This window comes from Pseudochaenichthys georgianus, chromosome 5 (genome assembly GCF_902827115.2).
Source record: "Pseudochaenichthys georgianus chromosome 5, fPseGeo1.2, whole genome shotgun sequence".
NCBI classification, from domain to species: domain Eukaryota; kingdom Metazoa; phylum Chordata; class Actinopteri; order Perciformes; family Channichthyidae; genus Pseudochaenichthys; species Pseudochaenichthys georgianus.
Window position 1 is genome coordinate 4,448,082 of NC_047507.1, and position 19,950 is coordinate 4,468,031.

The window sequence follows — 19,950 nt, forward strand, 5'->3', positions numbered from 1 at the left end:
AAGAGACATGAAGAAGAGGGGACACATGTTGATGTAGAAGAGACATGAAGAAGAGGGGACACATGTTGATGTAGAAGAGACATGAATAAGAGGGGACACATGTTGATGTAGAAGAGACGTGGAAGAAGAGGGGACACATGTTGATGTAGAAGAGACAGTGAAGAAGAGGGGACACATGTTGATGTAGAAGAGACATGAAGAAGAGGGGAAACATGTTGATGAAGAAGAGACAGTGAAGAAGAGGGGACACATGTTGATGTAGAAGAGACGTGAAGAAGAGGGGACACATGTTGATGTAGAAGAGACATGAAGAAGAGGGGACACATGTTGATGTAGAAGAGACATGAAGAAGAGGGGACACATTGATGTAGAAGAGACATGAAGAAGAGGGGACACATGTTGATGTAGAAGAGACATGAAGAAGAGGGGACACATGTTGATGTAGAAGAGACATGAAGAAGAGGGGACACATGTTGATGTAGAAGAGACATGAAGAAGAGGGGACACATGTTGATGTAGAAGAGACAGTGAAGAAGAGGGGACACATGTTGATGTAGAAGAGACAGTGAAGAAGAGGGGACACATGTTGATGTAGAAGAGACATGAAGAAGAGGGGACACATTTGATGTAGAAGAGACAGTGAAGAAGAGGGGACACATGTTGATGTAGAAGAGACATGAAGAAGAGGGGACACATGTTGATGTAGAAGAGACATGAAGAAGAGGGGACACATGTTGATGTAGAAGAGACATGAAGAAGAGGGGACACATGTTGATGTAGAAGAGACATGAAGAAGAGGGGACACATGTTGATGTAGAAGAGACATGAAGAAGAGGGGACACATGTTGATGTAGAAGAGACATGAAGAAGAGGGGACACATGTTGATGTAGAAGAGACATGGAAGAAGAGGGGACACATGTTGATGTAGAAGAGACATGAAGAAGAGGGGACACATGTTGATGTAGAAGAGACATGAAGAAGAGGGGACACATGTTGATGTAGAAGAGACATGAAGAAGAGGGGACACATGTTGATGTAGAAGAGACATGAAGAAGAGGGGACACATGTTGATGTAGAAGAGACATGAAGAAGAGGGGACACATGTTGATGTAGAAGAGACATGAAGAAGAGGGGACACATGTTGATGTAGAAGAGACATGAATAAGAGGGGACACATGTTGATGTAGAAGAGACATGAAGAAGAGGGGACACATGTTGATGTAGAAGAGACGTGAAGAAGAGGGGACACATGTTGATGTAGAAGAGACATGAAGAAGAGGGGACACATGTTGATGTAGAAGAGACATGAAGAAGAGGGGACACATGTTGATGTAGAAGAGACATGAAGAAGAGGGGACACATGTTGATGTAGAAGAGACGTGAAGAAGAGGGGACACATGTTGATGTAGAAGAGACGTGAAGAAGAGGGGACACATTGATGTAGAAGAGACGTGAAGAAGAGGGGACACATTGATGTAGAAGAGACATGAAGAAGAGGGGACACATGTTGATGTAGAAGAGACATGAAGAAGAGGGGACACATGTTGATGTAGAAGAGACATGAAGAAGAGGGGACACATGTTGATGTAGAAGAGACATGAAGAAGAGGGGACACATGTTGATGTAGAAGAGACATGAAGAAGAGGGGACACATGTTGATGTAGAAGAGACATGGAGAAGAGGGGACACATGTTGATGTAGAAGAGACATGAAGAAGAGGGGACACATGTTGATTAGAAGAGACATGAAGAAGAGGGGACACATGTTGATGTAGAAGAGACATGAAGAAGAGGGGACACATGTTGATGTAGAAGAGACATGGAAGAAGAGGGGACACATGTTGATGTAGAAGAGACATGAAGAAGAGGGGACACATGTTGATGTAGAAGAGACATGAAGAAGAGGGGACACATGTTGATGTAGAAGAGACATGAGAAGAGGGGACACATGTTGATGTAGAAGAGACATGAAGAAGAGGGGACACATGTTGATGTAGAAGAGACATGAAGAAGAGGGGACACATGTTGATGTAGAAGAGACATGAAGAAGAGGGGACACATGTTGATGTAGAAGAGACATGAAGAAGAGGGGACACATGTTGATGTAGAAGAGACATGAAGAAGAGGGGACACATGTTGATGTAGAAGAGACATGAAGAAGAGGGGACACATGTTGATGTAGAAGAGACATGAAGAAGAGGGGACACATGTTGATGTAGAAGAGACATGAAGAAGAGGGGACACATGTTGATGTAGAAGAGACATGAAGAAGAGGGGACACATGTTGATGTAGAAGAGACATGAAGAAGAGGGGACACATGTTGATGTAGAAGAGACAGTGAAGAAGAGGGGACACATGTTGATGTAGAAGAGACATGAAGAAGAGGGGACACATGTTGATGTAGAAGAGACAGTGAAGAAGAGGGGACACATGTTGATGTAGAAGAGACGTGAAGAAGAGGGGACACATGTTGATGTAGAAGAGACATGAAGAAGAGGGGACACATGTTGATGTAGAAGAGACATGAAGAAGAGGGGACACATGTTGATGTAGAAGAGACATGAAGAAGAGGGGACACATGTTGATGTAGAAGAGACATGAAGAAGAGGGGACACATGTTGATGTAGAAGAGACATGAAGAAGAGGGGACACATGTTGATGTAGAAGAGACATGAAGAAGAGGGGACACATGTTGATGTAGAAGAGACATGAAGAAGAGGGGACACATGTTGATGTAGAAGAGACATGAAGAAGAGGGGACACATGTTGATGTAGAAGAGACATGAAGAAGAGGGGACACATGTTGATGTAGAAGAGACATGAAGAAGAGGGGACACATGTTGATGTAGAAGAGACATGAAGAAGAGGGGACACATGTTGATGTAGAAGAGACGTGAAGAAGAGGGGACACATGTTGATGTAGAAGAGACATGAAGAAGAGGGGACACATGTTGATGTAGAAGAGACATGAAGAAGAGGGGACACATGTTGATGTAGAAGAGACGTGAAGAAGAGGGGACACATGTTGATGTAGAAGAGACGTGAAGAAGAGGGGACACATGTTGATGTAGAAGAGACATGAAGAAGAGGGGACACATGTTGATGTAGAAGAGACGTGAAGAAGAGGGGACACATGTTGATGTAGAAGAGACATGAAGAAGAGGGGACACATGTTGATGTAGAAGAGACATGAAGAAGAGGGGACACATGTTGATGTAGAAGATACATGGAGAAGAGGGGACACATGTTGATGTAGAAGAGACATGAAGAAGAGGGGACACATGTTGATGTAGAAGAGACAGTGAAGAAGAGGGGACACATGTTGATATAGAAGAGACATGAAGAAGAGGGGACACATGTTGATGTAGAAGAGACATGAAGAAGAGGGGACACATGTTGATGTAGAAGAGACATGTGAAGAAGAGGGGACACATGTTGATGTAGAAGAGATGTGAAGAAGAGGGGACACATGTTGATGTAGAAGAGACGTGAAGAAGAGGGGACACATGTTGATGTAGAAGAGACGTGAAGAAGAGGGGACACATGTTGATGTAGAAGAGACATGAAGAAGAGGGGACACATGTTGATATAGAAGAGACATGAAGAAGAGGGGACACATGTTGATGTAGAAGAGACATGAAGAAGAGGGGACACATGTTGATATAGAAGAGACATGAAGAAGAGGGGACACATGTTGATGTAGAAGAGACATGGAGAAGAGGGGACACATGTTGATGTAGAAGAGACGTGAAGAAGAGGGGACACATGTTGATGTAGAAGAGACATGAAGAAGAGGGGACACATGTTGATGTAGAAGAGACGTGAAGAAGAGGGGACACATGTTGATGTAGAAGAGACGTGAAGAAGAGGGGACACATGTTGATGTAGAGGAGACATGAAGAAGAGGGGACACATGTTGATGTAGAAGAGACATGGAGAAGAAGGGACACATGTTGATGTAGAAGAGACGTGAAGAAGAGGGGACACATGTTGATGTAGAAGAGACATGGAGAAGAGGGGACACATGTTGATGTAGAAGAGACGTGAAGAAGAGGGGACACATGTTGATGTAGAAGAGACGTGAAGAAGAGGGGACACATGTTGATGTAGAAGAGACGTGAAGAAGAGGGGACACATGTTGATGTAGAAGAGACGTGAAGAAGAGGGGACACATGTTGATGTAGAAGAGACATGAAGAAGAGGGGACACATGTTGATTCAAAGGCTTTAAAAGAGAATTACACAAGAGAAAAATGTAATTCGAATGAAACGATAAAAGAACCGCTCGCTTATAAAACCCTAGATTCTGTTAAAGCCAGAATAAACAGCTTTCTGATATCGATGTGTTCAGCTCCTCTCCTCAAGGCTCTGTTCCGACCTTGAGGAGCAAAGCGCCTGAAAGCAACAACACACTGTTTTTCATCTGCTTTATTAAAACATCTGAAAGCAGTGTTTCTGAAAAGGTAGTCCGAGCGATGTCCTTAGACACGAATACAAAGTATCTGAAAGTCAATTAGGAACTAACGGCAACGAGTAGAAAGGCTTTGATGTGTCACATGCATCACCTTTTAATTAACAGGTGTATTTGATTCTTCAGAAAATCAAAGAGGATGGTATAATGAGAAATACGTTTCAGTTTTGCTGCAAGAAAAAGCGATACGACTTAAAAAAGATGACATTCAAATGTGGTGAGAAGCATCGGCAAGAGCGGTGACTGGATTTTGAACGTAAAATGAATAATATGACACGTACTTATTAAAAAGGCAGTGCTACTTACAATCCCTCAGCAATACACTCCAATTGCAGGTCCTCCCCTTTGACCAGCTGGGTCTCTGACGTGTCACCAGAGGGCGTCAGCAGAGAGGGTCTCCGCTCCAGGATGGCGTTCGCTGGGGGAGAACAGCAGAGCGTGAACCCTGTGTTTATTATATATACTATGTTGTATGTTCTTCCCCACTATGACTGTGTGTGTCTTTAAGTGTGGTATTCCTGGCATGCTATGTTTTATCTTTATTATTTCTTGTTCGTCTTCTATGATTTCCACCCCCAAGAAGTCTGTACTATTGCTGCTTACACTAGTATGCTTCTTCTCAACACACACACACACACACACACACACACACACACACACACCACACACACACACACACACACACACACACACACACACACACACACACACACACACACACACACACACCACACACACACACACACACACACACACCACACACACACACACACACACACACACACACACACAACACACACACACACACACACACACACACACACACACACACACACACCACACACACACACACACACACACACACACACACACACACACACACACACACACACTTCCTGGAGACTTATCCTAACCATCACATGCCTAGCCCTTACCCTTGGGGAAGCCAGTCCCCACACGTGACTGTGTAAACAGATTTAGGTCCCCACAAGGATACACACACACACACACACACACACACACACACACACACACACACACACACACAACGCAAGTGTTTTCTACCCTAAAGACGTCAAACTTACCGGTTTCAGGACTCATGTTTTCTGAAATGACGATGAATGAGACAAAAAGAAAAACCACAATGAACATGAGGACAGCTGGGATACATCACGACAACAACATCACCGAGATCAAACGATAAACGAATAAACGAGACGGTGTGCGACACTCAGATGGCTTTGGCAGTGTGAATATGGACATCGCTGAAATGATCCGAGAGCAAAGTGTTGCATCATGCGGAGAGGATGGAGACGCCGAGGCGACACGTACTTGTCTTGACGATGACCGACATGGCGTTCTTCTGAACGATGGTGCGTATCCTGGGGAAGGCGGCGAAGCAGCAGTAGTCTCTCCGGCTGTCCTTCTCCATGGCGTGGGAGAAGTAGAGGTCTCCGTTCAGGCCCATGGAGACCCTCTCGTCCTGCTCGATGTGCTGCAGGTCTGACAGACACGAGCGTTCACTTTTTAACACCCATTAACAAGATATACAAGTCATAGAGGACACTTCCTGCAGAAATTAGACTTCTACTTTAATACCTTAAGAACATTTACTTTCCAATACACTTAACATAAGTAATACTTTAAATGAAGGACACTTTATTTTTTATCTTTGCAAAGCGTCTTCCAGCACATGTCAAAGCACCCAATAGCTCAAATGTGTTATTTATATATATACAACTCGCTTAAGCAAGTCGTGTGTGAGGATTAAGATGTGAAGACTTGTATTTTTAGCTGAATTGCACATTTAATATGCATTTACTTAATTTACCACTTGCGGTTTATGTGTTATTATCAATTAATTAGTTGTAATATCTTGTGATTTTTTGTTTATTATTATTTAAAGACTATTTAACACTAATACAAATTATATACAAGTCATAGAGAACACTTTCCCTGCAGAAATTAGACTTCTACTTTAATATCTTAAGTACATTTTGTTTCTAATAAACCTGAGCTTAACTTAACTTAAGTAAGGACACTTTATTTGTTATCTTTGTAAAGCGTCTTTCAGCGCATGCTAAAGCCCTTAATAGATCACTTTATCATTGTATATATATATATATATATATATATATAGTTGTGTGTGAGGATTAAGATGCATCAAAACAATGTCAAGATTTGTATTTTTAAGTGAATTGCACATTTATTATGCATTTACTTTATGTATTCCTTGCTGTTTATGTGTAATTATGAATTCATTCGTTTTAATATCTTGTGATTTTTTGTTTATATTTTATTGTATTTGTCTTTTCCTTTATTTTTCGCATTTTGTATATTTTAAAAAGGTGACAAATTAAAAAATGTAATTAATTATTAAAGTAATTATTTCAAATATTAGTATTTTCTTTTTTTATTATTTGTATTTTTTCAATTATTATTAGACATCCGTTAATTCATCTCAACAAAGAGGTCTCGCTTACTGATGGTCATCCAGTAGATCTGGAGGGGGGGTATCCCTTGAGGGGGGTTACACTCTAACACCAAAGCCTGGCCTTCCTCCACCTCCACAGGATCCAGGGTCTCTTTAGGAAACTTCGGAACATCTGAAGAAAAGAAGGGAATGAATGATACGAAGGATGCAGTTCCCTCGTTCTCCAGGAGATGGCAGTCAAATCATTCTTGGGTTTAGTCAGAAGCTTATAAAGTGTTTCCTGTTTCACTCAGTGGAGAAATCTATGGGAGATTTTGGACAAAACAGCCATCACTACTATTATTGTGTCTGGCATGTGGCCGCTGAGTGCTAAATGCCCACCCCCCCCATAGCGTGGATTCACCCTGAGAGTTTATATACAGTGTGGAAGCTAATGGAAAAGTGTAGCAGAGGAAATGATGGAGAGGCTGCATCACCCTCAATGCTCTTTTCTCCAGTGCTATAGATGAGGGGCGGAAAGCTCGGGAGCCCCAATGACTTTCTGCCACGTCCGATACAATGAAAAGCTCACAATGGAGAGGCGCAGTCATTACACAGGCCCTGCATCACTTTGAAAGCACTGTAACAGAGCACCACGCACACAGACCTACACACGATGTATGTTACTCACGGGGCACAATGAACTCGATCTCCTTGGATATGGCGGTCCCCAGTCTGTTTGAGGCGTAGCAGCGATAGTTTCCCTGGTACTCGGTGAGGTTCCCATTATTGGGTATCACAAAGGTCCCAGAATTCTCCTCTTTCATCAGTCGGGGGTCGAGATCGGGGTCGAATTCCTGGCCATTCTTGGTCCATCTGAATCTGCATAAAGAAAGGCAGTGTTGAAATGTCAAGGCCTTGGGTCAGCACTGCCGAATGCTCCTCTTCCACCCACATTCAATGTGTAGACAAACTGTTGTGGTTGTTGTTGTTTTTGCGAACAGCTACTCACTCTGGCTCGGGGTTTCCCTTGGCTTCACACATCATCGGGAAGCTCTCGTCGAAGGGGAAGGCGATGAGAGAGCTGGGCGACTGATCGGTGATGGTGGGCAGCTGCTCGACTGGAGAAACACAGCACAGGGTTTAATACCGAGCTCTGTTCAGCAGTATCAGGTCAATGGGATGAAAACGAGTAGTGCTTCCCAACCTGTTTGGCTTGTCTCGTCGCATGTAAAACAGCCTTTACGAGGATATATATATATAAATATTTGAGAGCAGCTTTTGCACAAATCACCTCAAGTTAAGAATTTAGTTTGAAGCCAAGTTAAAGTTTCCTTATACCAAAATCAATTGGAAGAAATAGGCTTCTCTTAAGAAATATTTATCTCATCATCTTGGTCTTATACTTAAGTCCTCCTCTTAAAGTTAGTTAGTTGCAAGAAAGTCCTCAGCAATCAAAGTATGGAACAAGACTTTAGGTGCCTCTGAATATCACTTAAAGCATAAGAACAATGAACACATGGTAACAAGAATTGTCCGCACTATGGATCTAGTATTCGATGCATGATGTATCCGGCTGTTTAGAGTTGGATCAGTCTACCTTCTGCAGCTGTGCTCTTTACACACCTGTGCAGTTTAAAGCCAGAACAGACAGGTTGGGAATCCAGAGGCCACATCTGTGAGGTAAGTGAAAACAGGCACAGAAGCCAGTTGCAAGCAAACAAAAGATTTTTATGACATCTGTTATAATGCAGTTAATGTCTTACCTTTATTTGTAGGAAATATCTTTAAGGGATTCTGTGCACAACTCTTAAGAAAGTCCATCAGATAAGGGGTAATACTTAATAGCATTTTAAGGTGTTCGGGCCATTGAAGCATATCTCTTAAGGATTCTAAGATAATCCTTAAGTATTAAAAAAGTCCAGCTTTTCATAGAAAAAGCACAAATGAAGAGTAGTCTGTGAAACTGTAGAATATCGTCAAACGGAAATATGTTTTTCTTTATTTCTTATCCACGTAATCCTCTTGTGACGAGTCAGACTCACTCGGGTTGGGAACCACTGGAATGTGAGGTTATGATGAGTTACATCCCAAAAACATGGGTGTATAATACTGACAGTAACATTACTCTAAAGCAGGGGTGTCAAACTCAAGGCCCGGGGGCCACATTCGGCCCGCGACTTCATTTTATGTGGCCCCACAAGAGCTTGCAAAGAATATAATATGTTTATTATACGGTTACATTCTACAGAAGCACGTTGCCCATAAACTACATGTCCCACAATGCATCTCAAATATGACTTTTTTCTCAGAATTTGCCTTTTTTTCTTCAAAATATACATTTTTTCATAGAATTCCTTTTTCTCAGAATTAGATTTTTATTTCAAAATGTCACTTCTATTTCTTTTTTCTCCAGAATTTGGCTTTTCTTTTTAAATCATTTTGGGACACACGCACTGAAAAGACTTGCAATGATTTGCCCTAGACTTCTGCTTTCAGACGTATTATGAAGTTATTACCCTATCCATGATAATCCAATGCAGAGGCAATGATGTAATATAATACATTATTTTATATATATGATATATTTATATATGTATTTTTATATAGTCTTAAAGTTACAACCGGCCCTTTGAGTGCAACCATAATGCTGATGTGGCCCGCGATGAAATTGAGTTTGACACCCCTGCCCTAAAGGAATGAAACATGTAGTATTTTGTCGATAGAGTTAACGATTCAAATGAATAAGTGGTTTTGTTAGATTGGTTTTATTCTCTCATTTGGTTTTGTATGATGGCATACGTGAGACAATATGGAACAAACACAACACAATAAGTATTAATAATATGTGTGTAGAGAAGATGTGGGCATGCCATGAGTAGTACGAGCTAAATGGAGTCACGACTGATGACATGAGATTGTGATCCAACACATATGGCAGTAAGCAAAGCTTCTGCTGCGCTCCACAGCGAACCAAAGGGATTAGCAGCAGACGCTAATACGAGCTATGCTATGGCAGAGTGAACTTACTGTTTACATGACCTAAAACTAAAAGATCCATGGCAGCAGGGGGGGATAAACAAAACGAAAAACAGTCAGCATTTTGGGAATCTCTTCATGTCTCAAGCATTCTCGATATAAACCCTTCTAAACACACGAGTAATGCATAACAGGCGGCGGAATTAAAAGGATATTCAAACATCAGGGAGCACCAAAGCCTGTTTGAACTGTTCTTTATCAAGCTCTTAAGAGATACTTCTGAATAATTTAAACAGGGAGAGGTTTGATATGTGTTTCCAAGGAAACTGGGGTACACGCAGAAACAACACAAAGAAAACAAACCTGGATGCACACGAGATAAGAGCTGTGCATGTATTCCATTCACAGAACGCTTGACGAGTGCAACAGTTCTGTGTTGGATTTATTCGCCTCTACATTTTTCGACACCTTGTTTGCTGATAAAAGCATTTCAAGGACAAGTTCTCTGTAGATGAGCTTTAACAATTGTAACACTCCTTTCACATTACCTGTCCTCCTTTATACACTGCCGCATGCACTTGCTTCTTCAAGGACTGTCTTGAATGAACATAGTGTTCCTAATAAGTAAGTGTGCTTTGTGTAAACATTTGGGAATTGTATACTGAATGAGTTATCATCTTAAATGTAGAATATTTAGATTTCAGAATGAACATGAGGCTTAATGTGCAAATATCCCAGCATGCATTGGTGGGGGGTTAAAACCAAGCCCCCAGGAAGTGTGTCGGACATTGAAGCAAATATTTGTAATGGCTAACGATGGTACTAAAACTCCTGTGACGTCAATGGGTCCAAAAATACTATTTCACATTGACTTACATTGGGGAAAGGGACTTCTGTAAATCAGCAGATTGTTGTTGTTGTTGTTATATTGACTACCTAGTACGAACACGGTTACCGCCCAACCATGAGCTTTCATAGGAATGAACGGGGTCCCGCATCCAACGCCGTGTTCAGTTCTCCATGCATCCATGGTTATACCTCTCCTTCAGAACCCTTTTATTAAAGTCTCTTCAAGTTGAAAGGACGTGCTGTATGCATGTTCTTGTTTAGTGCATTAAACTTGCCTTTTAAATTATTCAACATACTTTCCTAAAATCAAATCAAAAATATATCTTGAGAGAGATGCGTGCCTGCAATGCAATTTAATGGAAGTCAATGGAATGTAGTTTTCGGAGCTGACAGCATTGAACATTAAACATTTTAAAACGACATTATTTCAGAAACATGTCCCTATCTCTCTGGATATTCAGTACAATTACATCTCCACTCTTTCCTGGTTAGAAAGTGACGGTGTGTGTTTTCATTATTAACGCCAACTGGCGCTTTAAATACACCGGTCATCGGATTACTCGTGCATAGTAAGAGTCAGCACTCACCCTCCAGCGGGATGTCGAAGGCTGCTGTAGAGAAGGCACACATGCAGACGATCAGGCAAAGCACAGCGGCCAATCCCGGGCTCTTCTGTAACCTCATGGTTTGTCTTTTGGATATCGGACGTCCTCAAGAAACGCGTGCCGTCTGCTGCTCGGTCCTCAGTTCATTTCTCTGGCGCGCGGAGGATGCGGTACCTGTGAAAGCAGCACAGACGGAGGCCCCCATGAATCCACCCACGCGCTGGCAGACAGACAAGACAAACCCAAAACACGACAAATCCCCCGTGACCGTGAGCCCGACTGCGCCCTGCTCAGCCAGGCGTCATATATCACACGTTGCGTCAACAGGGACTCGGTGCTGCGCTAGTTCAATGCGTTACTCTGACAAAGAAAGATTTTCTTTAAAGCCTGCTATCATCCCCTTCCCCCTGGGACCCGGCTTGTTTCTTTAGTTGGATGTCTGTGGAAGTGCGTAGCGGAAAGTGTATTTTCCGGGCGACAATGGAAATAAATAACTAAACAAATGAAGGAGCCCGTGGACTTATTAATGCATGGCAGATGTTCAGAATCACTGAGAGAGAATGTATTCCTGAAACCAAGCCGAGACTCAAATCAAAATTACCATCAAAGTTATAATACAATGCATCCGACATCGGTGCCTGCATGTTTCTGATAACAACTCAAACAGATTAGAATGCAGCTCCACGTTTATCTATTATTGCAGACATATTGCTGCCTGAGGGTGTGAGGCAGAACCATCCTTCATAGTTAACAGTTACAGAGAGTCTGCAGAGTACCTGGGTCATGTTGCAGCTAACCGAGCGGAGTCTGGACCGTAATGAGCACATGATGGGTGCACAGTGCAGCGGGTGGAGAGAGGAGGACGGATGTATGGGAAGTGTAGCGTCTGTAGCGGTGATGTTAACACCCTCTGGGGCGCCAGTTCATAGTCTCCCTCGAGTTGGCTGGGGCCCAACTCCGTGGGTTACGCTGGAGTAATTAGCTTCACACCATAACAGGAATACTGTAACAGCAACAAATTAGAGTTTTAGAGTAATGTGAAATTATAAAAAGACACTTATAAAGTATCGTGATTACATTTTCAATTTCAAAGGAGAAGCGGTTTTTCGGTGTAACCGGTGATTTCCAATGTGTGGGCGTACACCAATTAAAACACTAGCCAGCCATACCCGACCCTCTCTTTTTATATCAATAAAACCCATTAGAACCCATGTTCAGGGCCCACATGTATTAAATAAAACAATTGTAAATCTGCCCCGTTCAGCAGCAGAATGTCAGCACGTAGGAGAAGAAGTTGGATTTCACTTGTCTGGGATGAAAGTAGGGATTTATACGAGATTAGGGAGAGTTGACCGACCAGGCAATGGCAGGGGACTTGGTGTCTAAGTATTTGGAATTAAAACCCGAAGCTATTAAGGAAGAAATGGAAATCTGAAATCGTGTGCTATAGAACCGCGGTGCAGTGGTGGCAGGTGTACAGCTTGGTCAGAGAGGCCGGCCACAAAGCCATTCAACACTACAGATCAACATTAGCGTTCTAATTAACGGGATACATTTTCTTTGACATGTTCTGGTATGGTTCCACCAGGGTTGTCACAAGTTTATAAAGTGGGACATCATGGTGCTGTTCGAGCACCAGTATCCCATCCAGTGACCATTGTGCGCTGAACCGTACAATATCTATAAAGCTCGCTGTTGACATGGTTCTTGATCTCAACTTTGTTCTAATCTTCTTGCCGTCTTAACAAAGTCAATATGAAACGCCGAGGTCAAACTGCTGTTCAAGGGATGTAATTAAATAATTGACCTTCGGACAAAAGAGTCGATATCAGATCTGTTTTCAGACGAACGTGCACTCTGAACTTCTCTTCCATGCCTCATGTTAATGGTATTAACTCCGTCCGTGACTCAATGCTAGCTTTCTGACCCGCTGTGACCTCCGCCCCCCCCCCCACCTACACCATCACCAACAAGGCTCCGCACTCCTCCGTGTGCTCTACATTATGTACACCCAACCCACTCCATCACAATTCAGGCCTATTGACTTTATTTCCAGCCGAACATCGGCGTCTCAGAGTTATAAGTCAAGTAGAAATAAATGCCTTAGGCTTTCTATTGTTTCACTGTTTCCCAGGCACGGTGATGTATGTTGCTAAAACACTGATTACAATCAAAAGCTAAGGGCTTTGTGCTAATTGGCTTGTGCTTTGTTGGTAAGATTGGGCTGGTTAAGAGCATTGGGAAGGGGCTTCTAATCCCCACAAGAAAATGTTTTCTCATTGTCCAGTTGTGTTCTCCCCACCAACCGAACACCACCTAATATATGGATTACATTGTTCAAACTGAGCTTGATCATTTGCCTTCTGATTTAATTTGTTCTCCCCTCGTTAAACATGTATGGAGAACCGGCATGGCCATCTGGTGGAGAGGAGGTCCGCTCGTGGGGTTTAACTGCTGCGAGTGTCGATGTCTACATTCATAGGGTACGCTGCCTATTCGACCTATGTGCTGCACACGAGAGGGGGCCCCTGCAGCTCGGCTGATTTACAGACGGCAGGCTGTCCTTAATGCACGCCTCTTTTAGCAGCCATCACACCGGGCTGAGATTGATGAAGCTGGCAGGGGGTTAAAAGCTGCTCACTGCGGGAAGGCCAATATGAACCCTAACCCTAACTTAGCCAAGGCTCAGAGGGGACAGAAGCCGTGGGGTGGAGGGAAGTGAAGACAAGTGGAATCTGCCTCTGTACTTTAAAGCTCTCCTGTTTCACAGATGTAGAGCGCTCCCCAATAAACTTCCTGTTCGTCAACAACACCAGAACACTTTGGAATGTAGACCGATTTGGTACAAAGGCATTGTAACCTAATTGTTTCCATCATCATTAATGCCACTGCCACAGTCAACACTACCCAACGAGTTTTCAGACTTCAAACTAACCCTAAATCCGTCATGAGCGACATGATGAGTTTACAGCCTCGCCTTATAACAGGGCTACACAATAGTTTCACAGTCAATACTTGTACAATCTTTAATATTGTATCGTTAAATCCTGCAGTGTGAAGTCTACCGTCAAGAAGCTTGGTTCATTTTGTATCCGTGTAAAATCCAACAAATCTCCAACAGCATGCTTTGCTATTTCCGTCAAAACATGATATGTGTATGTTAAAGAAGTGAAAGCCCAGTAATGTGGCTGTGGATAGGTCTAATTGCTTGAGTATGAGATTGCAGGCGGACGCTTGCATGCTTAACTGCATGGTAATGGTACGTCCACACAGCAGCTTCAGAAGAATCTTCCAGCGCTTCTCTGCCCATTGACTTTGAATGGGGATGACGTCACTTTGCCTCGCTTTTTGCCGAACTGCATTGTGGGGGAGCGAAGCGAAGATTTCCAGGATTTCCAGGATTCAAAAGTTGCGCAATGTTCAACTTTTGAAGCTGAGCTGGAAGCGTCAGCCAATCAAACACGTTTATGCAAATCTGACAGTAGAAGCGCTAGCCAATCAAACCGCGTGTAAGCAGGGAGAACCAGACCGCAGTTCATTTCCTCATATTCCAAACGAGAAATTACGGTAGAAAATCACCCGGTTCTTTACGACCAGAACTATTAACGGGATACAAACCGGAGGAACCAGGCATGGAGGGAGGGGGCAGAGACAGGGGGGAAACTGGTAGGTTTTCGCCTGTTTGGGGAGTTTATATATATATATATATATTGCTCCCATAAAATCCCCGGGGTTTTTTGCTTTGGATGTCGGGGGCGGGAGATTCATGTGATTGGTTGTTGGTCGCGTCGCTCGCAAAAAATCCCCAAGCTGTCAGACACGCCCAGCTCCAAGATTTCAAGATGTTTGAAAAGCTGCTGTGTGGACGTACCGTGAGGCTTCAAGTGATACATGTAGTTAGTGGTATGTCCTGTCTTAGTTAACACTATACACCAAATCTGATTCTGCATCATGTCGGATGTCTTCTTGCCTCTTCACATTTAAGAAACGCTTGTTTCTGTGACAGGAAACGGTTTCCTCAAAAGCAAGTCTTCATCTTACAATGTTAGATCCCAAAACAACAGCATAGGCGTTTCCATTCCTAACACACACATCACAAAAGGTTAGAAACATCATGTTCTCCGATTCATAGGATGTCAGAACATTTGTTAAGAACATTTCTAGTATTTTGTGTATAAAAGTCTTTGTTTATATGCTGTGTATATACACAATGTATATATTCCCACAATCACCTCGTTAAAGTCGTTCAGCTTTGCTTAAACTATTGCGAAACTGTGATCCCTGTTCCAATAACGTTGGCACGCTTCTAAAACAATTGGCAAGCTCCGTGTTCCTCGACTCTCACGGCGTGGCCATCTGGTGCGGCGTCACACCTAGCTCTGACCGGCAAACACGTGCACTAAATGTGCACACACTGTACGATTGAATGAGGAAACGAATACCGCGACAACAAGTTGTTTCCTAGAGCATTCTCCACACTTGTGGCGGTGTTGTTTTAGTAACGGGGAGGGGTCCAAGCGCTGGCCCATTGAAAGTGCACTACAGTAGGCTCTGGAGCTGGCACCATCTGCTGCTCCCTCACACAAAGGCAAGAGGCGGGGACGTGCGGGCCTACTGTAGTTTAATGTGCAAGCCTGTAATAGGATTAAGCAGATCCTCGACTTGTCAGGCTGGATTAAAATACTCTCGTGGTTAAAGACCTGGGACGGGAAGACAGCCGCCCCCCCCCCCCCCTCTGATAATGCCTCCACACTGATTCCCTTTTGATCATTAAAGAACTATTCAAACAAAGGCCGAGCTGATTAACACTAAGCGCCAATTGACTCGCGTTGCTTCTGATGTGTGTGTAATGAGTGCAGTTCCTTTCCGTCGTCGTTTTGTTCCCTTTTGTCCAATCGACTGCTCGTTTAGCTTGGATATCTGAGACCCCCGTTACTGTAGCGCTGAGACAAAGACGTGTTTTAAGTGGCAAAACTTCTTTATGTGGAAATTAATTAGCCTCCGTGTTCAGAGATTTAGCTTTCTCCCCCTTCGCTCTTCAGAATGTGAAACAGATTATTTTTCGACCTTTGGCAACGAGTCGCACAATCAGCATTCTACTCAGCCGTGCGATTCATCTATTATTAAAACATCAGTCGAAAGGAAAAGAAAAAACAGAAACAAGACGACGAATGAGATGAGGAAGTGTTGGATAATATGCTTGTTTAATTGAGATTTTGCTCGATTCTACCGCAGTTCAGAAAGCATGGCTGTTCAATTAACGTAGCATTAATATTTCAGGGGTCTGTGGCTCGAGCAGGGCGAGGGGCCTGGAAGGAGGAATGGGAAGAGTCTCTCAGGTGTGGAGGAATGAGAAAGAGCAGCTGCACTGATGTACTGTGGGGTGTGTGACCTCTGTGTTCTGGTTGAACTAATGAACAACGACCTTGATGAACAACGACCTTGATGAACTCTCCTGTCCTGGGGGGAGTGGGATAACCTGCAGTGACCCCGCAGAGCCTCGTGTGACTGCATGCAGTACTACAGCAGGACGATCAGAAAGAAACATGTATGATAAGGTTCACCTGGAACAAAGAGAGGACTCGCTGCTGAACGTGTTTACAGACACTGCAGGTTTTCATCTCGTCAGTAATGGCATTTTACGACAAGCTTTGCATTTTTTATGAGCAAGGAGAAATGACTTCTATTAAGTTGCTATCTGTGACTGAATGCTGTGTGTCGCCATACAATCTGAAGTGCTGCTCATAGCAGAGGATGTGCGTTCCTTTTTTCCTGTTCAGAAATATCCAATATTAAATATCCAAAAGTTAAAACGTAGCCTTTCACCAATATCATCCAAAAAGGCTAACACTTGAATATGCTGTATCCATCCATCCATCTTCTCCTCCTCTTATTCGTGGTCGGATCTCGGGGTAGCAGTTCCAGCAGAGAGCCCCAAACTTTCTTTTCCCCTCATCAACCAGCTCTGACTGGGGGGTCCCAAGGCGCTCCCAGGCCAGCGAAGAGATATAATCCCTCCACCTGGTCCTAGGTCTACCCCTTGGTCTCTTCCCAGCTGGACGTGCCTGGAACACCTCCCTAGGGAGGCGCCCAGGTGGCATCCTAACTAGGTGCCCGAACCACCTCAACTGGCTCCTTTCAACGTGAAGGAGGAGCGGCTCAACTCCGAGTCCCTCCCTGATGACCGAACTTCTCTCCTTATCCCTAAGGGAGACGCCAGCCACCCTGCGGAGAAAACCCATCTCGGCCGCTTGCATCCAGATACAATATGCTGCATCAACCTGCCATAATAACAAGCTGAGGATGTCCTGACCCTAACCAGGTCAGTTCCTGTGAAGAGGAATGGTCAGGTCAGACATACAGGGTCCTGTATTCGAATAAGGTTAGACTGAAGCCCTTTTTAGCACACCGTGCAATCCTAAAATTAAATGTATAAACATGTCGAGAATAAATGGAGTAAAGTTGAAATCAGTCACGTTTCACCTGAAGATCTGTGTGCTTGTTTTCACCTCTTGGTATTCCACTGTAAAATATGAAAACTCGACTGAATGCATTTCGGCCTTCCTATAGAAGAACCATTCTTTTTTTGCTACTGATTATGACTTTTAATTCCATTCTCCTGCATAATTTATACGCTGAACGAAAACACTTAATCTTATCACCAGAGCATGTCACCTGACGTGATAATAAATCATGCAGAAGGTATGTGCTGCTGTATGTAGGCTAAAACTACACGGCATATGCTGTCAGAGTCCTCACTTTGAACCTGCTAAAACCTTTAAAGCGAAAGAAAGGGTTCCAGAAAGTGCAGTGCACCTGTGAGCATCACAGCTTACTTCTCATTCTCCCTGTGATGTGCTCTCTTTGAAGTCCCCCAGGAGTGGCCCTTGCCCGGGACAATAATCACATTAGTGTGTGATCCTCGCTGGCAGAGAGATTCACGAGTCGGACTGCAGGGACTGGAATAGTATTTTCTGTGGACACAGCGGGCTTCACTCCACATCCCTTCGCTTGGTCTGACTGATGCTGGCAATCTCCCCAGATGAAACGGTGCCACAGCGAGACATGATCGATGGCTGTTGAATCCCAAATCCTTACTGCCATCAGACCCTGAAGGAAAATATCTCTTCCATCAACCGACACTTTCTGATGTCCCTACGGCATCCGCAAGGCAGCAGCAAAGATAATAAAACATGTGTATTTGACAGAAACACCTTCTCCGCTTGGTCCAATGTTATCCCTTCAGGCTCTCTCATATACATACAGTACGAATATACGAGCTTCCCCTCGACGGACTGTAATTTAACATTTGAATGCCCTGTTCCGTGACAGAGCCGAGCATCTGGACAGCGTTACTGTGATTAAAGCTGTTTGACACATCTGTCGGACATGTGGCTCGATGCCTGAGCCTCCCATCACTCGATAGGGTTGAGCCGGGGTTGTGTTGAGACACATCCAATACAATGAGCTCCAGAGAGCAAACAAGATGTAAGACTTAAGACAAGACGCTTCCTCACTGCTCACCGTGGACTCAGTCACAACGACCGCAAAACCAACATTATGAATTAGTAACTTGAGGCGTTTAAAATTAGATATGTTGGGCAGTTGAAGCAATTTAAAAGCAATTGTTTAACCTCATGTCCTTTAGTAATCTCTAGGGTCGAGTGTACATTAAAATAATAAGTTGTATCCTACCTAAATAAGGGGAACACTTTGTGGCTTTCGTTCAAACTGTTTAAGAGAAATGTGATCAGTTTGAAGGCTGCAGTTATGTGTTCGATTGTTTGTACTTTTAAGTCCAACAGAACCACCAACAAGTCCACCCAAAACATAATCACCTTCATATTGGTGAATGTAGTGAAGTGCCTCTGATACATTGAATGTTTTTTTTGGCTGACCGTTTGATCTTAATGCAGCGATTGTGTTACCTAGCAACAGCTCAAATGAGAGCGGGAAAAGGAAAGGAGAAAACTAAGCTCAATGTCATCACTCTTTTTAGCCATTACTCTTTAACAAGTGATTCCATAATATGAAGATCTCAATATTCGTATTATTAGCCATCAATTTTGAAAGTGAATGCATTTCAATCAATTAATGTTAAACTATAGGGAAGTCTATAGTGATGAACTTAAGGCTTTTCAAACATACTCTTTACAATACATACTATTGGAACTGAGCGGCTGCAAACACTACAGTTATAATAATAATAATAATAATATTAATAATAATAATGGGTTCCATTTATAAAGCACTTCATATTTGAATTCAAATCCCGAAGTGCTACAAGTAGTGAGCATGAACAGTATAAATAAACATTACACAACACGGTAGAATCACTTGAAACCTGTCACATATCTCCCATAAAGCACTTGTGAATGTCTCCAGTAAGTACTACTCTACTCAGCTTTGACTCAGACCTCTTAGGAAATAAGACGACGTGAAGTCAAAGCATTTTTTGTAAACCGTTGATTTTCCTGTGACAGTTATTCAGAGTGTTGAAGATGACTTAGTCGTACAGCTGACTTGTCCTGAAAAGTGACCCTTGTTTATACGGTCCGATAGAAACACAAATTAAATGTCCGCCAATAATAAAACAAGAGAATTCATCATCAATAGAAAATATAGGTTTCCCC

At 43.1% G+C, this 19,950-nt stretch overlaps 1 protein-coding gene across 1 annotated transcript in view; it reads right to left on the reverse strand.

The window, feature by feature from the left end:
- The window catches only part of chl1b (cell adhesion molecule L1-like b), an 83,737-nt gene that overhangs the window by 33,100 nt on the left and 30,687 nt on the right, over window positions 1–19,950 (reverse strand). Inside the window, exons 2-10 of the mRNA XM_034084162.2 lie at window positions 11,300–11,491; window positions 9,915–9,932; window positions 7,897–8,005; window positions 7,576–7,766; window positions 6,955–7,077; window positions 5,804–5,974; window positions 5,557–5,577; window positions 4,778–4,889; window positions 4,379–4,395 (exon numbers count right to left, since the gene is read on the reverse strand). Coding sequence (XP_033940053.1) covers window positions 4,379–4,395; window positions 4,778–4,889; window positions 5,557–5,577; window positions 5,804–5,974; window positions 6,955–7,077; window positions 7,576–7,766; window positions 7,897–8,005; window positions 9,915–9,932; window positions 11,300–11,396 — 859 coding nt within the window. The 5' untranslated portion in view covers window positions 11,397–11,491. The remainder of the gene's footprint in view (window positions 1–4,378; window positions 4,396–4,777; window positions 4,890–5,556; window positions 5,578–5,803; window positions 5,975–6,954; window positions 7,078–7,575; window positions 7,767–7,896; window positions 8,006–9,914; window positions 9,933–11,299; window positions 11,492–19,950) is intronic.